This window comes from Phalacrocorax carbo, chromosome Z (assembly GCF_963921805.1).
Source record: "Phalacrocorax carbo chromosome Z, bPhaCar2.1, whole genome shotgun sequence".
Lineage (NCBI taxonomy): Eukaryota > Metazoa > Chordata > Aves > Suliformes > Phalacrocoracidae > Phalacrocorax > Phalacrocorax carbo.
The window spans coordinates 229,230-252,022 of NC_087548.1; the positions used below are offsets into that span (position 1 = coordinate 229,230).

The window sequence follows — 22,793 nt, forward strand, 5'->3', positions numbered from 1 at the left end:
ACCTGATACTGGAGTTAATGACATTCAGAGGCTGAGGTTCTGCCTGCAAGTGAAGAGACAGATGACTGCCATTGGTTAGAAAGATATGCTGAATCCAGCCTCGGTTCATTCTGTAGGAAGGGATTATATCCTCTGTGTTGCAGTCTAACGCAAGAGTGACTCTAACCTAAAGGTAAGAGATTCACCTAAAAGCCTTGTGTTAAGGGTGTCAGACTTGCCTTGAGTATCAGACAGTTAGGGTCAAATGTAAAGTAGTATGTCAACTTCTAAGTCTCTTAACAGCAAATAGAGTTGCTTGCTGGCTGCTTTGAGTATACAAAGTACCTCATTTTTCTGAGCTGAAGATTGTCTATATCTCTGAAGTTCTTTCTCCAGATTACCCTAACTGCTGCCGCATCAGTGCTCTGCTCCTGTTTGTTGGAATACAACATGCTTACCCAAAACAAGTCAGTCTGTGTTGTCTTGGTTTGTTTTGTGGTTTTTTGTGGGTTTTTTTGGGGGGTGGGTTATTTTTGTGTTCTGTCCAGTAAACTGTGTTTGTCTTTGGTAACCTCCCACAGGAAGAGTAAGAATTCCCTCATTGACCATTGTATTCCGCCAGCCAGGAGCAATTTCTCTAATAGGTGGAGGAGAGGAACCTTCAATTAAATCTGTTCAAGCTGAGAAAGCCTTAAAATATTTACTTCTCTCTTTCTGTGCAAGTGATCTAATGTTCCAACTTACATAAAAGGCAGCATCCTCTTCTGGAGGGATGGTGGGGAGGGGACAATGTTGGTCCTTTCAAAGAACACTTGGATACTTCTGAATTTTGTGATTGGCGCTGTCGGCTGTGACTGTTTTGGGAACAAGGTTTCTAGAAAAGGCTGTTAGTTGGAATGCTTCCCTGCCTATAGAAATTTTTGTGCTGGTCTCTCTGTGAGGCTTTTAGATTTTGCCGGTTTTGAGACTGACTTCTATTCTGCAGTTGGAGATGCCTGTGTTCTTTCCGTATGAAACACAGGCTCTTTTTAATATCACCCAGGTCCATCAGATAAGAGTAACTGAGCCTTTAATTTTGATTCCACTTAAGCTAGAGGGAGAGGATGTTGATTTAAAGCAAAAGAAGTGGCAACATGAGCACTTAATTGGCAGCTGTCTGTATGTTTTCATTAAGCCTGTGATCTCTATAATCAACAAAAAGCTGTCAGTGGTTTGTAACTTCAGTATAGGCAGTGGTTAAAGCACCTGTCAGGAATGGGAATTATTCTGGAGGTACTGGTCCTTGTTGACACCCAAGGTAGGTGCTTAAAACTGATGCTTTAGGTACTCTGTAAGCAATTGGTTCCTTATCAGTTTGAGTGTTTATTCATTACTTGTATACACAGATTTGTGATAAGTATTTAAACCCACAATGGAGTAAGCAACTCGCTAGCTACCTGCGTAGTGTCTTAAAAAGCTTTGTCATTCGGCTCTTTTGTGTTTCTTAGCAGTTTCCAGTGCCAATAGGGCCAGTAACTTTTAAAGCACTTTCGTTGTCTTCAATTTTGAATCTAAGGTTGGAAAGCCTTTTGCTGTTAGGAAGGTTTATGAGACATCTCTCAAGACCTGGAGGGCAAGATCTCTGAGGTTCTCAGCAATCGCTTCTCAGTAGGGTCTGTGAAAGAATAGCTTTTAGGGAGAACAGGTGGTGTTAGTGATGTTTCTAGAGGGATCAAAGACTACAGCCAAGACTTACACCCAAGTTTAGGGAAGCTTTTCTTCAGCAAAGACGGATAGCACAAAGTTTAACAGATAGACTTCCCATACACTTAAAGAAGACTATGAGACCTAATGCTGCAAAAATCAGCGTTGCATGTCGTATTTGCCAAGTGCACGGTACAGGTAGAATTCTAAATGAAGATGAGCCAACCAATGCAGGTGGACTCAAGGCATTTGGCACTAAGTAGGGATGTTGCGGGACAGCATTCTAACATTTAATCAAGTTCTGTCAAAGCACAAAGAAAATGCTAACAATCAACAGTTATATTTATCTGATCTTAAACTTCTTTTGTAGCATGCTTTTCTGTCATGCCTACCATACTGCCACTGAACGCGTGCATTTTAGGATCAGTGCATAAACAGTGCTAATATATTACTTTAACCTGTTCAGTGGTTTTTGCAAGCTGCTGAAAACCTCTTTGTGATTTGTATGTGGTTCATGCAGTATTTCTTCACCACTTCTGTGCCGCGTACTTGTGTAAGATACAGCTTGGCTGTGGAGCTGAAGCAGATTGAGAAGATGGTCTTGCAGCTTCTGGTGTCCATGTTGCCAGTTTCTGTTGTTAGCTGTTGTAAGTAGTGGACGCGAAGGTCAGCAAGACCAAAACTTTATCCAGAGTTGTGATGCTGTCTTTCTGTAGACACCATCTATTTCTAGAGATGCCTGAATTGACCAAGCACCTTCTCCCCTCGCTTAAGATTTTCTGTCTTCTGCTCTTGAGATCCACTGTGTTCTGAGCAGCGTGGGGCAAGTCACTTATGTGAGTCAGGCTGTAGTTCAGGACCTAGGGATTGTTTTTTGTCAGGGGCTTATTCTTGGAGCAGTATTTAACTCAACCAGTTTTCTAGAAATAAGCATTTTTTTTAATTTCTTCCTTTTAAAGTCGGCTGCATAACAGGGAGAGGCTCTTGTGGTCTTGTTCTGGGTCATGGGGTTGCCACTACTGCTCAGCAGAATGCTCATCCAAAGACTGTCCTCCCCCTGAAAGAGATGATAGATCAGGCCTGTTTGCAGGACTTTTCAAATACCAGCAAAATGACCAAGGCCTTGGTTTAAGCAGAAGGCAAAAGGGTTCCAGGTTAGAACCATCTCTGCTTGTCCACATGGTCTCAAGGCTGGGAAAACGGTATGAAAGTACCATTGAGCAGAGTCAGGCAGCACTTACCAGGTGATAGAGTGACACAGTGGTAGGGCAATAGCAGAGGTCATGCTGCATTCTGCTGGAACTAGCGCGTCTGCACAGCTAAGGCTGACCTGCAGTCGGCCCGCAGCACTGGCTAGTTGTCGGCTCTTTTGAACAGCCTTATCTAAAATGCCGAAGGGTGGGGGAAAAAGGGATGCCGTCAGCCGTTCTGCCCTTTAAAATGCCTCAGAGAGGCAGCAGACTAAACCAGGGAAGTCTTTGGACGTAACAGAAAGTCAGACTGACTTTGCCAGGCCCATTTTGAAGTAATTCTTTGAGGTAGGAGCAGTGATACCTTACATATAAACTTGATGCTGGATTTTTAGTTTTTAAATTTTGCCAGATGACTAATTTTATGCATTCAGCTTCAGACTAATGCACGCTCAAGTTTAACGTTCTCTGCTTAAATTGGGATCAGCTATCTAATGTCTATGATCTCAGTTCTGCTAGCCATTTGGGCAAATACAATACAGTTTTGGTAATCAAGGTCAGAGTTGGTCAGATGTAAAAAGATGATTCTTCCCACAAATTCTTGCAATTTATGCATAGTTCTGAAAGTGCATAGTGATTATAAAAATCAATTTTGATTTAAGAAAAATGCTTTCTAGGTGTTTGTAGTATATCAGAGTAGTTTTGTTGTGACTTGGAATTCTTGCTTCTGAGTGATACTCCATTTCAAAAAGAAATTCTAAGTTTCTTGTTTAATCACTAAAATCTGGGATTACAGAATGTTCTACTTTTTTTTCTTTTTTTTTTTTTTAATAGTAACAGGTCTGCTTTAATTAGAATGGCTCTAATACCGATTAAAGCATTAGGCAAACTGAAATCCTCCCATCTCTCAGTGAAATTGAGTGCTGGGAGAACCATTTAGATAATCAAAATTACAGAATATTTCATTAAGGCATGCACAGTCAGTCATAGTAGGATAAATGCTCAAAACCCCAAATCGTGAACTTTCACGGCCTAGCAGATGATGTTCTTTCCCAAAATAGTCTATGATCTAGGTAGCAGATCCTGCAAATCTTCACCTGAATAGACCTGGTGAGGCTAATGATGTGAATTAAAGTTTGAAAGATGAGGACCTACACAAGCAATCCACAAACAAAAGGTATCAAGGCTCTGTTATAGCGTATAGATTCAGTCAGATTAATTTCTCCTTTACTGACAGTGAAGATTAAAAACACTAGGTGTTCTATGCAGCCCCAGTCAGTGGTGATCTAGATGGAAATAGCCTGGGGAAGAGTTGAAATAAACCCTAAGGAATGAAAAGTAGGAAGATATGATTTGCTTTTTCTGTGATTACTTTCTTGAAGAAAAAAAAAGTGATGATGGCAGTAATGCCCCATTCATCTGTGAGACAAGCCAACCATATGAGAAGGGGATGAAGAAAAATAATTCAATATACTTTCTGTCTAATGTGGTAAAATATTAATGGATGAAAAGGATTGTGGTTTTTTTGCTTAATGAAGAATTCCAGTTTTCAAATCTCATTTGATTGTGTAAATACAAAAGGGTTTTTCTGCTCAGTAGCCCAAATTTTATGATTTTACTATGGGCATTTAGTCAACCAGATTTTTAATTCAGACCTGTTGTGTTCCAGGGAATGTTTTCATCTCTGTGATAGTGAGAGCTTCAAGACCAAAGAAGTCAAAATGCTGTTGCACACTATAATTGATTTTTTTTGTGTGTGTACAATTAGCTTAAGGTATTAATATAAAAAATAGGTAGCTGCATCTAACAATTTTTTTGGAGTAATCTGAACCATCTGCCTCTAGATATTAAGGAGTTCACTCTTTAATCCAGATTATGGCTGACAAACTGGTTTTGGCATTCATGTTTCACTAGCATTGTGCCCTTGAAGAGCTGATGTGGCTGTAGAAACTCTCTTGCTTACAGTTATTGGTTTTGAAAACATTTTTGTTTTGGTTTGGCTTTCTTGTAGTTGTTTTCCTATAGCTCCTTTTTCCTTGAGAAGATGGCCTTTCTAATGAAAAGTATGTTGAGCAACCAGGTAAAAAATTTGGGACTTGGAGGTGGAGGGGAAGAAAGCAAAGAAGAAAGCACTCCTTCTGATCCAGCAGCAGCTGCAGGAATGACCAGAGAGGAGTATGAGGAATATCAAAAGCAAGTGGTTGAGGAGAAGTGAGTACCTGTTCCCTTATTATCAATACGGGGATGATTCGTGGTAACTTTGTGCAGATCAAAATAACCCAAGAAAAAGCCAAACATTCATATCTCTTCCCTTTTTTTAAAGCAGAAGAATCTTTGCTAAAGAGACTTTCCAAAATAAAAGTTCACCAGCTGGAAATGATAAAATATTATGTTCCCCCTTTTCCCCGCCTCATCCTGCGACTGTCTCCTACACTTTCCTGCTATCTCCACACCTTGATACGCTGGATTCGTTCCTAGTTGATGTTACCTTATCTATCAAATTTTTCTGTAGGCAGAAAGCTGTTTGTAGTGCAAGAGTTAATTTTAAAATGTGTATGATTTGTTCTTCTAGAACTCCACGTACACTTTCAATACATAATCTTTTCTTTGTCCACATTTATTATGGTAGACATGAAAAAGTATTAGTGCTATGTTAAATGGATGATATTTATCTAGAGAAAAGTTTTAAGATGGTTATTTTTCATAGTTACATTTTCAGTTCTTTTTTCTAAAATTACTAAACAAAGCAGAACTTTTCGACTGATTAAATCTCAATTTTATTTTGTCTGTAATTATAATCTTTACCACTTGCTGCATTTAAATATCAAAACAGAAGTAAAATAAAGGTCTTTACATGTAGGAGTTCAAACATGCATAATTATAAATAAAACAACTGACTTTTAAATCTCAAATGCATCTGTTCCTCTAATGGTCAATTACATAATGGTTGTGTAAATCCTTCATGTAAGATGATTATAGGTGAAAGGTTAATGACTGATGGAATTTGAGGTATCCAGGGCTGTATATAGCAGCAGCCATTTCTATCGTAAAACCTTGAATAGATATCATTTGGTTTGGAATAAAATAACCATCTGTTTTGCTGTGCATTTTGTCAAGGGATATTTAGAAGACAACCACCTGCTAGCAGGAAGATGCTTTACTGAGACCGAGAAGTAAAATGGGATTCCTGGGACAGAGAAAGTGCTTGTAAAAATAATTATTTCTATAATGTTTTCGAGTGTGGCATGTGTCCATTACCTGATGAACTGTACTGAGGAATCGGTGCAGGAGTACTTCTGAAAGTACAGTTTGGAACTATAACAGGAACATCTGAAGTACTTTCAAACAAACAAAAATTACCTCAGGAGAGGGCACACGGGTGTGGTTATGTAAATGTGTGTAAAAAATCTTTGTCCTGGACAGAGCATCTGTCTCAGGGCTCTCTGGATTTTGCCGAGTTTTCAGCTGTACAAGAGTGGAGATCAGCAAGACGCTCCTACTTCTCTGGAGTCATACTCAGGCAGAGTTTGGCCTTTCATGCATGACCCTCCTGGCTTTGATTTCTCCTCAGGTTTTGGGTTTGGGTTTCTTTTTTTGTGATTAAACCACAAAAATGCAGAGATTGCTGTTTCGCAGGGAAATCTATAATAGGCAGGAACAAGCAGGTGGCTTGTGCTGGCAGTCTCCAGCACGGTCGCGTAGAATTTGCTTCCAGCCTCACAAGAGTTTAGGCGAAAGGGGACCACCAGTTTGTGCTGTACATCACAGGCTCTTGACTGTCGCACAAGTACTCATATACCTGTTTCCTCATCCTACAAAGCTTCATGTTCCACAGGACGTATTAGATCCTCCAGAACAAAGAGGTGTAAGATTAGGCCAGATACTAGGACTCAGGCAATGGTGGGAGATTGGCTGAGTGAGTTTTGCCAGATCTTCCCATGATGCCAGGACAAGTGAAAAGCTCAAATCTACCTGAGCAGAAAATCCCCTCCTGCCCCTCAGCCTCATAAGACACCTAAAGAGATGTGTACTAATGCTGCCTGCATTGCCCCGTGGGAACACATCACAATACCGGCTCTGGCTGCTAACGGCACCTCCAGAGAAGGAGTGGCCAACAGAAGAGGAAAGTTGAAAATGAGGGGGAAAATATGCCAGAAGGGCTCAAAAAAATCTCTTTCCAATCTTCCCATCAGTGACTGGCCGAAAGAAGTTTAAGACAGCTTCCAGTTAACATAAACCTCTTTTTTTCTTCTCCTTTTTTTTTTTTTTTTTTTTTTTTTCAGAGAGAGAGAAAGAAGAAAAAACCCCAAAAACTCATTTGTGGAAGCAGGGGAAAAAATAATGTTTCATCTTGCAAGTAGCTTTTATGTGGCAAAATCCTATACTGGAACAAAATCAGTTCTGCCTGAGAATTTCCATGACAATGCTTCTGGGGGGAAAAAAAAAGATTAAATGGGGGGGGGGGGGGGGGCAGGGGGAAGTGAATGTTATCAAGTGTTACCAAAAATCTTTGAGGAGACACATTTTGCAAATAAATACATAAGTAATCTGAACAAAAATTGTGCTGAACAATTCTTAAATCTAATGAAAGCATTTTTTATTAGAAGGACTAAGAAGTGCTTTTTCACACAGGGAAGCTGTGGAATTCATAGCAGTAGGATGTTCTGAAACAATAAATAGATGCAGAAAAGACCAGGAAAAATCATAGGTAACAGAGGCCATCCAGGGATATTAAAGGTAGTGATGTAGAGCCAATTTCCAGCTCCAGTGCCCTACGCCACTGATTTTTGGAAGGTGGGCAGTTTTGATACAGGATGCTTATCCTCTTAAATTCTTTCTCTAAGTGCCCGCTACTGTTGGAGATGGGACTCTAGGATAGGTAAACCTTTGGTCTGACGCAGAAGGACCATTCTGCTCTTGTGTGTGTGTTGTACTATGAGCATGTCAAGCCTGTAGAACAGGAGCATTGGCCAGCAGCTGTCCCTCTCGAAGTGCCCCAGTGGAATAAGCTAGGAACAAGTGTAACTTCTGTTCTTCTTACTGGAATTGCACATTGTTATAGTGAGTAATAACAGCTACTACAGGTACAAACTTCAGACAAATAGTATTGGCTTATCCTTCATTCTTCACAAGACTCAAGGGAACTGTTCTGAGAACAAGCTTGGAATAAAGGAAGTCTGGCCCCTTAGCATCACTTTGTTGATATCACTGCTTTTGGACAAGTTACGTAACTTTGGGAATAACTCCTGTGTGTAGCTTTTTGCAGCCGAGCAACTGGTTCAGTGTAAAAGACCTTATTTTACTAGTGTCATGAATAAACATTTTTTTCTGATTTCTAGGATGGAAAGAGATGCGGCATTTGCACAGAAAAAAGCAGAGCGAGCCTGTCTGAGGGTTCATCTGAGAGAAAAGTACAGACTCCCTAAGGTAAGCCTGTAGTTCTTGATCTCATCTAGTTCAGTGGCCAATTTTAAAACAAAATGACAACCAACACAGAGTTCTGAAAATGCCAAGTTGCCTTAATCAGTGGGATCCACACTGCAGCTCAGTTCAGAAATGGAGGAGGCTGGAGCCATGATTTTCCCTAGTGACCGCTTCTTTTAGACCCTTTTTTTTCTCTGCTCAGTAGAGTATTCTAACAGAAAGATTCTTGTAATCGCTGTCTATACTGTCAGGTGTGAAACAGGTGACTAGGCAAGTTGAGTATCCAGTCTGATTTTGTCTTTCAATTAGTATGTGTTCTCAGCAACATGCAACAGTTTAAAAAAAAAGCTATAAGCAAAGTCCCTGAAAACTCCTCTACTCCTCTACATTTGAGTTCTGCTAAACTTCTGAGGGTTCATTTTTACTGCCTTCTTCCAAGAAGTGCAAGCAAACTGTCCATTCTGACACTGTTTGTCAAATATTCCCAGGAAAAACATAATATAGACAACAGAAGCTTCAAGCAACAGAGAAATGTGGAGGTTTGTTAAAAGCAGGCAGCAGCTCCAATCGCTTCTGGATCATGACAGAAAGCATAGTTAGCATTTAGGTTGATAGTATTTTCCTGAAATAAAAACACGTGGATACAAACAAGGATAGTTCTCTACTGTACTTAAAGTGTTTTCTTGGTTTAGAGGGAAGACTTGCTCACTTGTTTATTTTCTGATTGTTTTCCATGTTTTCAGGGATTTATCTGCAGAACTCTTGTTTATAAAAGGTTTATCAAAGTACAGGCTTTAGCACTTAGCCTATACTAAACATCCACACATCTTTCCTATTTAAAAAAAAAAAGAAGTTTTTTATATGCTGGGGAAGGTTTCCTGTTGGAGGATGGTGATGCTTCTATTATGAAAAAAGCTGGTATCTCTTCTAGGACTATGGGCTGGAATTGAAGTGAGCTAAGGGAGCAAGAGCCAGAGAAGGATTCTGGTAAGGAATCAGGGAAGATTAGCCCATAGCAGAAACGTTAAGTGAATTCTTTGCATTCATTTTCACTGCAGGATCACTATGAAGGTCCCTAGCTAGGTTTCCCTATGACAGTCTCTTATATGGGGGTGAATCAGGGGAATTTTCTCAGCTCAGTGCTGTCAGAGGAGGTTGTTAAACAGTGTACAGTACACCAAGGCCAGAGGGTATTTACCCAAGAATTCTAAAGGGTTTTGAATTATGAATTGCCTAACTTCCTGAGGCACGTAGTCTGTCGCTCAACCTCAAAAGATCGAAGATGTTATGACATTTTCCAAAAAAGTCTTCAAGGGATACAGGGAACAACAAATGAGTGACTGACTTCTGTAAGGGAAAGGAAGGAAAACTATTAAAGACAGCTAGCAGGTATATGGGCAAAAACTCTGTGGTGGGAAGAAGAGAAATAAGACTTTTGTACCAGACAGCCCAGCCTTTCAAATCTATAAGCATGCTCTGAAGGGATGACTAATCATATGGGTGAAAATTACTAGTTTGGTTTTTTTTAAAAAAAAAAAAAAAAGTTAGACAGATTCCTTCCCCAAAAACTCTTTAAAGACAACAGACTGTGGTAGGGTGTGACAGAAGGTCCATGAAGTATTATTGAATATTATTTTACATTCATTTTGAAGAATTGACTGAAGACTTTTTGTGCAAGTTAGTTTGGGGCCTTTACTACTGTGCATTTAGGGGCTCCCTAAAATTTGAGATTCTGCTCTGGGCCATGGAGTTGAAAGGCTTTGTGTTTGTGACTTTCTGGCACTCGGTTGTGGCGTGTGGGTGTGGCCCACTTGCACTTTTCAGTTTTGTCCAGAGTGCATTGCACTTTTTGCTCCAGCACAAAGTAAACTGGGTTTCTGTGCTTGGAAAAGTTGTTATTTTGTTATTTTGTAAGCTTCTTCCATGAGCAGGAGAGAGGTAATATGGGACAGAGTAGTCCCTGTAGGGGTTTGGATCATGCATCTGCTCTGAACTACTACTACTTGAAGATGTTAGCGTTTTTGAAGATTTAATTTATATCCCACAAGGAAGCATTTGGTGGTCCTTAGCATTTTGAGAGCTTGTTTATATTACTAGTACTCACCTGCCAGCTCTCCATCTTTACCGCTTATTTCCTGATCAGTACTTTCCAGTGCATTTCTGATTAATTAAAATGGAGGAAGGTAAAGAATCCATCCTGTCTAAATTTAGCTGGTAAATACTGAAATTCTTAACACAAGCAGGTCATTTAGGGACTCTGTCATCAATGAAAAGAGACCAGCGCTCCTAGCTTCATCTATCCAAACTTTAAAATAAGTGTTTAAGGTAGAGTTGGGTCATTTTCCAGTGGCACGTGCCTCTTGCAGAGGGAGGCCAGGTTGCTACCTTAGATCAGACAGCTGAAGTCAGGTGAGATCTATTCCACCCCTAAGAGCCTGGTTCTTCCAATGTTGTAGCTGGAATTAACAAACAACCCGATCTTTGATTCTGTGCTCACAAACCTGAGCTTGAATCTGAACTTATTGTGGCCGTGGAGGGCACTGGATGTCTAGACAGGGTCCCTGGTCATTGCCAGCTGGATGCCCTCAACTGGAGAAATGGAGGAAAGATGTGTAGGAAGCTGCTGGTGAGGAGCAAAGGAACAGGAGAGATCAGAGTGTGATCTCAGTCTTACTGACGGCAGAGTGAACAGATGGGCATTTTGGTGGGCCTTGCAACTTTTGACTTGGTTCACCAGGCACTGTAGAGGCCTACACCAGTGAAATAAATGCACCAGAAGGCACTAAAGTTTCCAGGAGAGCAAGAAATGGCAGGTTGGAGGGTTGTCTTTGCTAGAGTCAATACTGTCTTAAGGAGAGTTATACATAGTTCCAGAGACTGTGTAATCACAGAATCACAGGCTGGTGGGGGGTTGGAAGGGACCTCTGGAGATCACCATATCCAACCCTCTGCTTGAGCAGGCACCCCCAGAGCAGGGGCACAGGGCCGCGTCCAGGCGGGGGGTGAATGTCTCCAGGGAAGGGACCCCACAGCCTCTCTGGGCAGCCTGTGCCCCTGCTCTGGCACCCGCACAGGGAAGGGGTTTGTCCTCATGTTCAGGGGGAACTTCCCGTGTTCCAGCTTGTGCCCATCGCCCTGTGGCCTGTTGTTGGGCACCACTGAAAAGAGTCCGGCCCCGTCATGCTGACACCCACCCTTCAGATATTTACAAGCATTGATGAGATCCCCCCTCAGTCTTCTCTTGTCTAGGCTGAACAAACCCAGGTCTCTCAGCCTTTCCTCTTAAGAGAGGTGCTCCGGTCCCCTGATTGTCGTCGTAGCTCTCCACTGGACTCTCTCCAGCAGTTCCCTGTCCTTGAACTGGGGGGCCCAGAACTGGACACAGCACTGCAGGTGTGGCCTCACTGGGGCAGAGCAGAGGGGGAGGAGAACCTTCCTCGCCCTGCTGGCCTTTTCATGCACCCCAGGACACCGCTGGCCTCCTTGGCCCCAAGGGCCCGGTGCTGGCTCAGGGTCACCTCGCTGCCCCCCAGCACCCCAGGGCCTCTCAGCAGAGCCGCTCCCCAGCAGGTCCCCCCCAGCCTGTGCTGGTGCGGGGGGTTGTTCCTCCCCAGGGGCAGGACCTGGCACTGGCTCTGGTTGAATTCCCGAGGTTTCCCTGGGCCCAGCTCTCCCGCCTGTCCAGGTCTCACTGGATGGCAGCACAGCCTTCTGGTGTATCAGCCGCTCCACCAACAAAACCAAACCCATAACCAAACCTGACTACAACTATTATTTTAAAATAGTTGGAGCTTTTTGATGTCAAAATTTTGATGTGGTAAGCTATCACACTGCTGTTTTTCTACAGAAACGGGCTTTTGTGTAAAATTTCTGTCAAACCTAACTAGCAATATTAGACCTCCTCACACAAATGATTTGTTCTTGAAATTTTGAACTGAATGGGAAGGATTTAACTTGGCCAAAGATATTAAAGGTACCGGAGATATTTTGCATCCTTTCTTACCCTTGTTCTGGAAGGAATTTGAGAAAATTAGTGGAAGTGTTGGTCAAGATTTCTTAGCAATTTTGTTTCTGTGGCTTTGTTTGCTGTCCAAACTTACCTCGTTAAAGTCTGTCTGTGTTTCGCTGAAACTTAAGTCAATGGCATTCAGTTCAAAAGTATTCCCTTCACATTAAGATGATCTACCCTGTTTTCTTCTACCTAATTTGCATTTTAGATGAACCAAAAGATATTATGCTGATTGACATGTGGTTTTGAGACTGGGATCGGGGGCCCAATGCAACTCTTGAACTGAAGCAGAAATCCTAGGTCGCCTTAAGATCAATGAAAGTTTCACTACGAAAATTGCTTCCATCATGTTCACTAACAAGAGAGACCCCGAGGACTGTTTAAGCAGTGTGATGGCATTGCTCAAATTCATCAAGCCTTGGTCTGAAAATGACATTTAACAGATTTCCTGTCTTAGCTCTCTGGAGTCTCACCCACAGATACCAAATTCAAGAGTCCACCAATAAAGTGGGCTTTCCCAGCAGATTATTTAAACTCATTGCATATCCCCACTATCTTCAAGGACTGATCTTTGACTTCATAGCCACCTCTACACACATTATCACTGTGGGAGAAGGTAGCAGAGATAAACCTTTTCAGATAGCTACTCCAGTTATCACTTTTCATTCTCCTCAAAGTAAATTAATGAAGAGGGTGTTCATTCAATCACTTCTGTCTACATCCAGATCTGTGGGGACACTTAGGTTGTTTGGCTGCCTGTGACCAGTGGCCTTAATGGTTCCACTTGTTCCCTTTCCTGTCAGGGGCTTACGGTGGTGCTTCTGGCCCGAGGTTAGTACGTTCCCTCCAGCTTGACAGAAGCAACCAGATGTGAAAGGTTCCTTGTGGAGGATGCATTTTAAGAAGGTCTACCATTTGCCAATGGAGGGGGTTCTTGTACACTTACCTCAGTGCTCTGTAAATCTAGTGCTAAATCTAAACTCCTAAATGAGTCAATGCTGGGGCATGCTCTCTGTTGCTGGAGTGCCATCACCCCTATCACTAAACTACTTGACAGTCCCTAACAAGGTTTTTGGTCTGAGCCTACTAGCCCCTTAGATTCCATTAGCTGGCATGACTTGGGAGCAAAAGCAAATATGACTGAGTAATTTTAAAACCTACCTTAGAACCTGCAAGCCATAGAATTGAACATTTATGCATTTTCTGTGGCAAGCACAACTAACACTAAAATATCTGCAACATCTGTTTAAAGAATTTCCCACTGAAACATCAGCAGGAAAGGACCCAGCAGCCAAGCAATTAAAAATTAACAAAGTCACCTAGGCTCAGAAAGCGATTACATAAGGTAAACACAAACTGTAAATCATGTCTTTTTTCCTGCAGTTTTAGTTTGCTGTTTCTAACTCTGAGCCGCCAAAGGCCCTCTAGTGCCAAGTTCATGAAACTGCACCACGCTTCGAACAATCATTTGCTTGAACCCTAAAGTCAAATTACAATTTGGATGAAAAGTGAATCAACCTTGTGAGTTAGATTAAAATTATACCATCTGTATTTAACCAGTCTGGCAGGCCTCATTCCCAATCAGGGATGAAAAATGTATTTTTCTCTAACTTCAAAAACATGTTTTTTGTAACTAAAACCTTGCTAACTAACTTTCCAAGAGAGAGAGGTGCTGTCTTCAAAAAAGTACGGCAGTGTGTTTTGAGACAGGTACTCTGCGGGGAAAAAGCAAGGGAAAATATGATGCGGAGAAACCTCAATTAAGCTACCTCTAGTTGCCTTTCAAATGTGCTGGTGTTGAACAAAACTTTTGTAAGCAAATTTGAAGTTAATACAGTTCTATATAACAACTAATTTCAGAGCAACAAACGCTCTGTAAGGACATTTGACTTTTAAAACTATCTGAAGGCATAGTTTGTCATCTTCAAAACTGAAGGCATATTGCTACACCTATAGCTTCTCATTCAAATGACCCCTTTAAATGGAAGTATTATTAGCCTGTGAGTCTTTCACAGATGGTTATTAAGGTCACACACTTACTTGTACTTGAACTTTGATCTCTTTTTCACTCCTTAGAGGTGTTGCTATTACTGGTGCAGGTCCCTCCATAGAAATGCATGTGTCTGCACCATGTAGTCTAACGTTTCCAGGCATTACCAAACCTGCTTAACTCCTACAAACTGCACAGGTCATCTGCAATGCATCCTGCTCATCTGCGATGAATCAAAGGTGCTGAGCTCTTTCAGCTCAACAGTGCAGTCCTCAGTGAAGCAGACAGATCATGTGTGTTGCCTGCGCGCGCATGAGGCCCGCACCATCACAGGGCCTGGTGTAAGCACAGGATCCACTCCATGTGTGCAAGGGTGATATTTGTTCCTGCAGTAGATATGTTAGGGAAGTGTTGGCACTCACAGCGATAGCCTGGCGTCACAGAAGATTCCCTCAAGGCAGAATATCCATCTGGAAGAGAAAGGGATTTGCCTGGAGAAACACAATATATGTTAGCTCTGTGCATGACCAGTGTCGTATATAGGAGTAGAAGGAGCAAGGGCAGGTTATCCACTATGCTCCTCTGTATTCATCAGTTGCAATGTACCATTTGTTCTGGTCCATGGGTGCTCGGTGCAGTGACAAGAAAGAGGAAGACGTATCCTGAGGGCGGGTTTAATTACAGAAAGATTAATTATGCAACAAAAATGAAGTGCAAGATTTTAAGTGGTTGATTGGATTGTAGGCCTAAATCTCTAAACACCAGCATTTTAATTAGCAGCTGAGTAGTAAAATATCATTAGGCTTTGTTTTCCTTTCGGAGGCATATGCTGAGCCAGCTACTGAAGAGCATTTCCCATTGGTCTCACCACACTCTGTGATGCCCCAGCTTTAAACCCAAGAAGGGCTAGTTTCAACAGCTTTAAGATGCTTGTGTGTCCAGTTCTCAAGTATAAGTCAGTGGAGCTGGATGCCTCTCTGTGATGTTGAAAGTCTCCCATCCATAGCGCTTTCTCCAGGTCTGAGGTGGTGTTCAGGTCTCCACAGTCACCCTTGGCTGACCTCCAAAAAGAGCACTGCTACCTCATGGCGCCCAAGAGCATGCAGTGGTAATCTGCACCATCTCCAGCAGGATCATGGCTTTGGTATACACTAAGTGGTCTTTGGGGCCAAGTTTCAGTAATAACAGCAGAAGACTTGCCTCCATGGTACAACAGAAGTTCTAAGCCAGCAAAGAAGATATTAAGCTTATACTTAGCATTGCAGTTGCAAGTAAATTTTGCAGGATATTCTTTTCTGCATTTGTGTCTAGCTATATAGTTGAAGGTCTGCTTTCTTTTCATCAGCCCTTATGAAAACATATGTTACATCAGGAAGAAGATGAAATTATTTTGTGCATGCTGTATGTCCCTGAAAAAAAATTGAACACTATGATACAACATTATGGCAGCAAAATGCTCTCAGACCCGGTGATAATGCATTAATTATTTTGAAAAATGACAGTAATTTCAGGCGGTCTAGTATGGGATAGAAACACTGAATATTACCAGTATCAATCACTAGCACACATTGTAAATGAAAGCATGAAATTCAGGACTAAGCAGGGCTCCCTTTTCAGTGCAAAATCTAAAAATCCATGCTGTCTGGACCAGATTTATAAGAGAGAGCAGTCCCTTAATGAACCTAATCCTATTAACAGAATTGTCAACTTAGGTTTGTTGTCAGAAAGATGATTTTAGCCTTAAGACATTTGATCTATGGGCAGCTTTTTAATCTTCGGAGATTTCAATGCATCACCTCCATACAAAACATTTTTTTTTAATTAGATAAATACATAAAATAAATATTTTAATTTAAAAAAACCACACCAAACTCTTATTCACGTACTTTTTCTAGAACTGGGATCCACTAATCAATTCACTTCTGCAAGGTCTAAACACAGGGGCTTGAGGTGATGGTGCCTCTGATGCAGGAGAGGAACATCTGACTGCAGGCCCATCCAACCTGTCCAAAGACACCTGCAGCACAGCAACCTCTCCCCATGGGCCCCACCACCCCTTTCATATCAATGATCTGCACATACACCTGCCACGTCAACTCAAATGCCACTCCTCTGTCGGAGTAGTGTCACATCAGTGCCATTTTTCTGTCCAAGTGTTGGGTGTTATGTTGTGATATAGGCATTTCTGACACCTCAGGAAGGGACTATGTCACCTGTTCCAAGCAGGTGGAACCCTCCCCTGAGTCAAAGCACTTCTGTAGGCACTGCTCTGCAAGATTCTCAGTTACTGAACAGCAGGATGTTTTTCCTTCACTGATATTTAGAGGGAAAGGGTATTCAGATACAATCAGGTGTCCTTTTGATAACAAGTGCTTCTAAATACATTAAAAAGGAAAGCTTCTCCTCACCATGAAAGGGATCTGTAGTCCTGTAACCTCAAACAGCTCTTGCTCTATTGTGCTGTGATGGGAATATTATTAAGACTTCATTTAATGAATAGCACCATTCCAGAATTAAAGTGTGGTTTACTTGTATGCAGACGTTACAGAAGCTCTAGCTGTGCCGTGGGGGATGCATATTGACCAAGCAGAGATACTTGTCTTAGGAGAGGCTCTTCAGTGCATACAGGCTTTAGATGAGTATCTGAAAACAATTATTTTCTAAGCTTGAAGAATTCTTTTTCTGATCTAAATGTTTTCTTAATAGGCCAGAGTGGAACAGCTGTGGATCCACTGTGGAAAAAGGGAGTCACTATATGGATGTCAGGAGGCAGCAGGATCAGGATTGCTCCCTGAGAAGGTCCAGGCCAGGAGAATGGGGGACCCCAGCACAAGCAGTGCCCTCACCCACAGGGACAGTCCAGCAGGCTCTGAACGCAGCAGGCAGAACTGGGGCTGGCAGCAGTGTCCAGCGACAGCCCGGTGATTGTCAGGGAAGGAAAGCATGGTCCATCCTGGAAAACCAGTCAACAAGCCAGGCTCAGCAGGGGCCACCTCAGCACAGGTACAGCTGTGATGTAGCTTAGGGCAGGACTGGGGGCCTGACCTGAGTTGAAATGGAGTTTCTGGGCCCCAGGGATAAGGGGGTTCTCACTGAAGCCAGTTTGGGCAATGACATGATGGTGCCTACAAGGCCCTGACATCTAGGGTGTCAAGCAGCCTCTGCACACCTTCCCTGCACTCCAAACTATGATCCCCGTGTAGGGATGGCACAAGAGGGTGTTTGTGGGGGAGAAGGCTGGTGGTTCCAACCTGTGGCTCCTCGTACCTACTTGTGAGGTACCTGCAGCCCTTGGATGGTATAGGTCAGTATGGGATGCTGTATTGCTTACTAAAAATCCTGCTTGCAGATGAAGGCAAGATGAACTCTGATTTCGTATGTAACTGGTGCATTATAGGTGATGAATCACAGGATCGGGACTGGATTCACTTACCTAAGGACCTCTGTGCATAGCATAGGTAAATTTTATGACAGGATAAGTTAGACATAAGCAAAGCAGTACATCATGCGGTGATGCTAGAAGATAGTTTGGCTCCCCTGTGGATTAGTCTGTGGGCTTTGATCTCCTTTGTTTACAGTCAGACTTCATATAAACAGATGTTTCGACTGTCTGTTTTCTGCATACACCCATGTATCAGGTATGTATAGAGGACTCCGTATTATATTGCACCTGTAACAAAATGGATCTGAGTCTGACTACATCAGATGCATAATCAGGGCCAAAGAATATTACCAGGTACTGGGACTCTATCGCCTATGCTGTTGAATTGTCAGAATAGTGTCTGACCAGTTTTGGCCTGGGCACTCTACCAAGCAGTTCCCAGTGCCAATTTGGGGCTTAGGACAGGCACTCCCAATAGGCAGTTAGATGGGACCACCCTGTTTGGTAGGGTGAGACAGTCCAATAGCATCATGGTGGGTTGTTCCAGGCCATCTGGCCTTGGAGCAAGAGGCTGGTGCCAGGCATATTTAATTTACTAGAACAGATGTTGCTTCTGTGTTCTCAGGGATCCTAAAAAGGTGGCTGAACACCTGTAGAGACCTGGAGGCTATGGCAATTAAAGTAATCAGGAGGGAAGTAATTCAGTCCAATGCAGGTTTGCCAGGGTCCAGAGGGGCTTTCTGTATGGGTTGTTTAGACCCCATTGCCCCAGCTGTCCTGTCCATGAGGTCTGTCTATTTTGGGTACCCTCTGTAGTCCAAGGTGAGTGTATTCTGATGCAGGACAGTGCCTCTATCACTGTCAGAGCCATGTCTAGCCTTGGACAAGTAACAGTCCCCACATGTGTGCATGCTGGGACAGTAGAGATCTGTACACCTTGCTTGCACTCTGATTGCAAGATGCTGTCGGAAACTAACAGACACAATGCTTTTCCAGCAACACATTTCTGATCCTGACTTTCAGAAGTGAGTGCTTGGAGCTGCAGGCTCGCTGTATTATTTGGATAGTTGCAGCATCAGCCTGACTTTAAGAACATCCTGTGGGAAAATCTGGTCTCGCCTTGTGAGAAAACAAGCTTTAACTTATTTCCACCAGACTTAAAAAAAAACCAAAACCCACAAATAAAAACAAACAAACCAACGCAACAGGTAAAATCAGAAATTTAATGCTACATTTCCATTTCAATTCAGAGTAACAGAACCAAGTCTGTCTAATTTTAGAAGAAAGAGAAAAGGCTATATATATACGTGCGTCTTGTCTTGCTGTTGAGTGACCCTACCCTGTTGAAGCCCATACTAGGTCTACTCAAGGACAGGCTAAATGCCAAGTGGGTAGAGGCAGATGACTTGGGCAGAATTGTACTGCTTTAGTCTACATCTGAATGTGTTATTCGGTCAGGGAACACTTTGAACCCCCATATTGTGTTGTGCAGCACATCTCAGACTTCAGTAGGACAGGGGACTTTGGTGCAAAAATGTGCCAAACAATCATTCACACCACCAAAGCGGCCTTTGTGTGCGCTGTATGGGCATCTCTGCACATAAGATACAGTAGTGTGCAGTGATGATGTCTTAAATTATAAATAGTTCTAAAGAAAAGAATATGTGTGATTGTCTGCTTAGGGAGGCTTTTTCAGTAATTAACCCAGTATCTTTCTTATCATCCTCTGCTGCTGCCTGGGAGAATTTCAAAAGGGCTAACTCCTCTGATAGCCAGCCCTTGCTGATTAAAAGCTTACCACATTTTTTTCCTGTTACACAATCAATAAAGAATTGGGATATTGTTTCTAGCTCCCAAAGATCTGCTAGTAACAACCCTTACCCAAAGGGGTCAAGAGACATCCTCACCCATTTTAGCCACATAGTAGTAATGATCATTATACACCTCCCCATATTTTCATGAGAGATATGAGGAGAAATGAGGTTAATGGGAACTACAGTTCTTGCAAACATAAAGCTGTGCAAATGTATGTAACAGTAAATAGTGGCTATGCAGGCAAGTATCCCAGCCTGCCTGTCCTTGCAAAGGCCTGAAACTACACAGACATTTCTCATATATGTCCTTCCATTCATTCTTGCATTCATTCATTCATGCAAACCCAAGACCCCTCTCACTCTTAAAAACACTTCCTGCTGACAGCATTGCTGCTTATTCATATCAGGCCTTTGCTGCTGTCATGCTTCATTTTGGAGTTGTAATGAGGCGTTAATGCTTATCTTTGATGTGTGAACTGTGTCAAAATATCCTGTTCTCCTGAGCTCTGGATCCATCAGAATCCACCGCAGAATGTGAACAAAATGGCCATTGTTTGAAAAATTGACATAGCCCCACTGATAGAGCATTTCAGCAGGCAGGCAGGAAGCAAGTGTGTGTGGTGCTTATTGCATCTCAGCCCTTTCAGTTGCTTAACCAGTGCCTTCCCCTGTCTCCTTTTGCTTTCTCAGACTCACACCCAACCTCCACCCTCTCTTTTGTTGTCTCCTATTACCCCACTTACCACCACTGCAACACTGCTCTGATTATGTGCCAGGCAGCCCCAGCTCTTCATCACAACTCAGGGATGCCAACCAAAGACCTAGGTATAGTTTAGACACGGTTTGGAGAGGATGGAGACCTTTTTTCCAGTAATTCTTTCCTAAGTTTAATGCATCTTTCTTCAGGAAGGCTTCAGTTTAGTGCCAATACCTAATAATACCCACCACCAAACAAATAGGGGAAACATAGCCACACAGTTTTTCCAAAGCTATTGCTTTATCGACCAAATCACAGACCAGATGACAGCCTAGGCAGTATATTGCAGCATGTCTTTGGTGGATACAAATAACTTGTGGTCGATTTTGTGTAGTATCAGCATGTTACCACAGTTAACAAATACTGCACAGATTTCTAAAATGGCAAGTGACACTGAGGGCTTCAGTTTTCACAGAATCACAGAATCACAGGTTGGAAGGGACCTCAGGGATCATCTAGTCCAACCTTTCTGAGAAGAGCACAGTGTAGACAAGACGGCCCAGCACCCTGTCCAGATGACTCTTGAAGGTGTCCAACGTGGCCGAGTCAACCCCTTCCCTGGGGAGATTATTCCAATGGTGACTGTCCTCAATGTGAAAAATTTTCCTCTGGTGTCCAATTGGAATCTCCCCAAGAGCAACTTGTGTCCATTCCCCCTTGTCCTCTCCACGGGACTCCGTGTAAAAAGAGAGTCTCCGTCTTCTTTGTAGCTGCCCCTTAAGTACTGGTACATGGTGATGAGATCCCCTCTGAGCCTCCTTTTCTCAAGGCTGAACAAACCCAGTTCTCCCAGCCTACCCTCGTATGGCAGCTTCCCAATCCTTTGATCATCTTGGTGGCCCCTCTCTTGGATGCCTTCCACCCTGTCCACATCCTTTTTGTACAGCGGGGACCAGAACTGTACACAGTACTCCAGGTGTGGCCTGACAAGCGCTGAGTAGAGCAGGATGATGACTTCTTTCTCTCTGCTGGCGATGCCCTTTTTGATGCAACCCAGCATCCTGTTGGCCTTCTTGGCCGCAGCAGCCACTGTTGGCTCATGCTGAGCTTCCTGCCCACCAGGACCCCCAGGTCCCTTTCCACAGAGCTGCTCTCCAGCCAGGTGGATCCCAGTCTGTGCTGCACTCCCGGATTATGCTTTCCCAGGTGCATGACCTTACACTTCTCCTTGTTGAACTTCAGAAGGTTCTTGCTGGCCCACTCCTCCAGCCTATCCAGATCTCCCTGCAGAGCAGGTCTCCCTTCTGGAGTGTCTACTTCCCCACTCAGCTTGGTGTCGTCAGCAAAATTCATGAGGCTACAGTTGATGCCGTTATCCAGATCACTTCTTATAAAGACACTACTGAAACCCTTCAAAGAAATGCAGTTGACATTGTCTGAAAAATCTTAGCACTTGTACGGGGGCTGATTGAGCCCCTGAATTCACAAGTTGCATCTAAGAACTTTGACTGAAAAGTCTGTGCATACGTTTTTGTTCTCCCCAAAACAAGCAAACACACAAAGACAGACTCATCGGTAGACCCTGGGATAGCAGAAATACTCTCATGTACTGTTTTTATTTTCTGCTTTTTGTATCAGAGTGAATTGGATGAGAATCAAATACAGATGGCTGGAGACGATGTGGGTTTGCCAGAAGACCTTCAGAAGATGGTGGCAGAAGATCAGGTGGAGGAAGAGGACAAGGACTCTATCCTGGGACAGCTGCAGAACATCCAGAATATGGACATGGATGCAATCAAAGAGAAGGCACAAGCCACCTTCACCGAAATGAAACAGGCTGCTGAGCAGAAATGTTCTGTGATGTAGAAGAGACACCACTATCGAAGGGTTGTGAATTCAGCCATGTCTCACAAGGGGCTGCAGAGCGAGGGCAGGCAGAGGAATGCGCTTAGGGCTATAGCATTAAACGTAAATATAGAAAAGCGAGAGAGAGAGAGAGACTTGAAAATCCCAAGGAGGGGGTCAAAATTTACGTGCTGTGACAGTTTAGTGCAAAGTTAGAACTGATCCTCATTTTTTTAACATAACATTTTTACCCATGGAAGAAAATGGCTTTAAAATAGCTAATATTGGGGAAGAAATGTGCCTTTTCCAATTTTTTTCAAGGTGAGCAAAATGCTATTAAATATGTATTTTTTACTGAAATTGTGCTTCTGATGCAGAACATATAGGTAACCACCCATTTAATAGTGCTTTCAGAAATAAATACATATATTTCTAATAAAAACATGTCTTTTTCAAACATTTTGAAACAAACACAGTATTTAAATGTTGACATTTTCTGCAAAAATTTTTTTTTAAATGTTTTTGACCACCTCTGTACTACATATAGCAGAAGGCAAAAAGTGAAGCATATAACTCTACAGCTTGGGACAAAAATGTCATCATATATAAAACTGAGAGCTTGTAGGAAATCACGGCTTGGTAGCTATCAGTGAACCATGGTCAGGGAGCAACATAGACCACTCCAAGCTGCTTTAATTTCCTGGCCTCTTGGTCTTCAAATGCAGTTCAGATGTCAAGTGACAGCACTGGCCCTCCTCTTGGCTGCTATGTGTGCCAAAT

The 22,793-nt window shown here is 42.7% G+C and overlaps 1 protein-coding gene across 1 annotated transcript; it reads left to right on the forward strand.

Moving 5' to 3' along the window:
• The first annotated feature begins 20 nt into the window (after positions 1-20).
• On the forward strand, positions 21-22,521 carry CPLX4 (complexin 4). The gene is made up of 3 exons (XM_064438814.1): positions 21-5,063; positions 8,192-8,279; positions 21,807-22,521. The coding sequence occupies exons 1-3, from the start codon at positions 4,897-4,899 to the stop codon at positions 22,032-22,034; spliced, it is 483 nt and encodes a 160-aa protein (XP_064294884.1). The 5' UTR covers positions 21-4,896; the 3' UTR covers positions 22,035-22,521.
• Positions 22,522-22,793: the final 272 nt, after the last annotated feature.

Excerpts from the sequence above, each read along its gene's own strand:
- CPLX4 (XM_064438814.1), top strand. The coding sequence starts at position 4,897 with ATGGCCTTTCTAATGAAAAGTATGTTGAGCAACCAGGTAAAAAATTTG. Across the intron at positions 5,064-8,191 it reads AAGCAAGTGGTTGAGGAGAA|GATGGAAAGAGATGCGGCAT; the intron begins GTGAGTACCTGT and ends TCTGATTTCTAG. Across the intron at positions 8,280-21,806 it reads AAAAGTACAGACTCCCTAAG|AGTGAATTGGATGAGAATCA; the intron begins GTAAGCCTGTAG and ends TTTTTGTATCAG.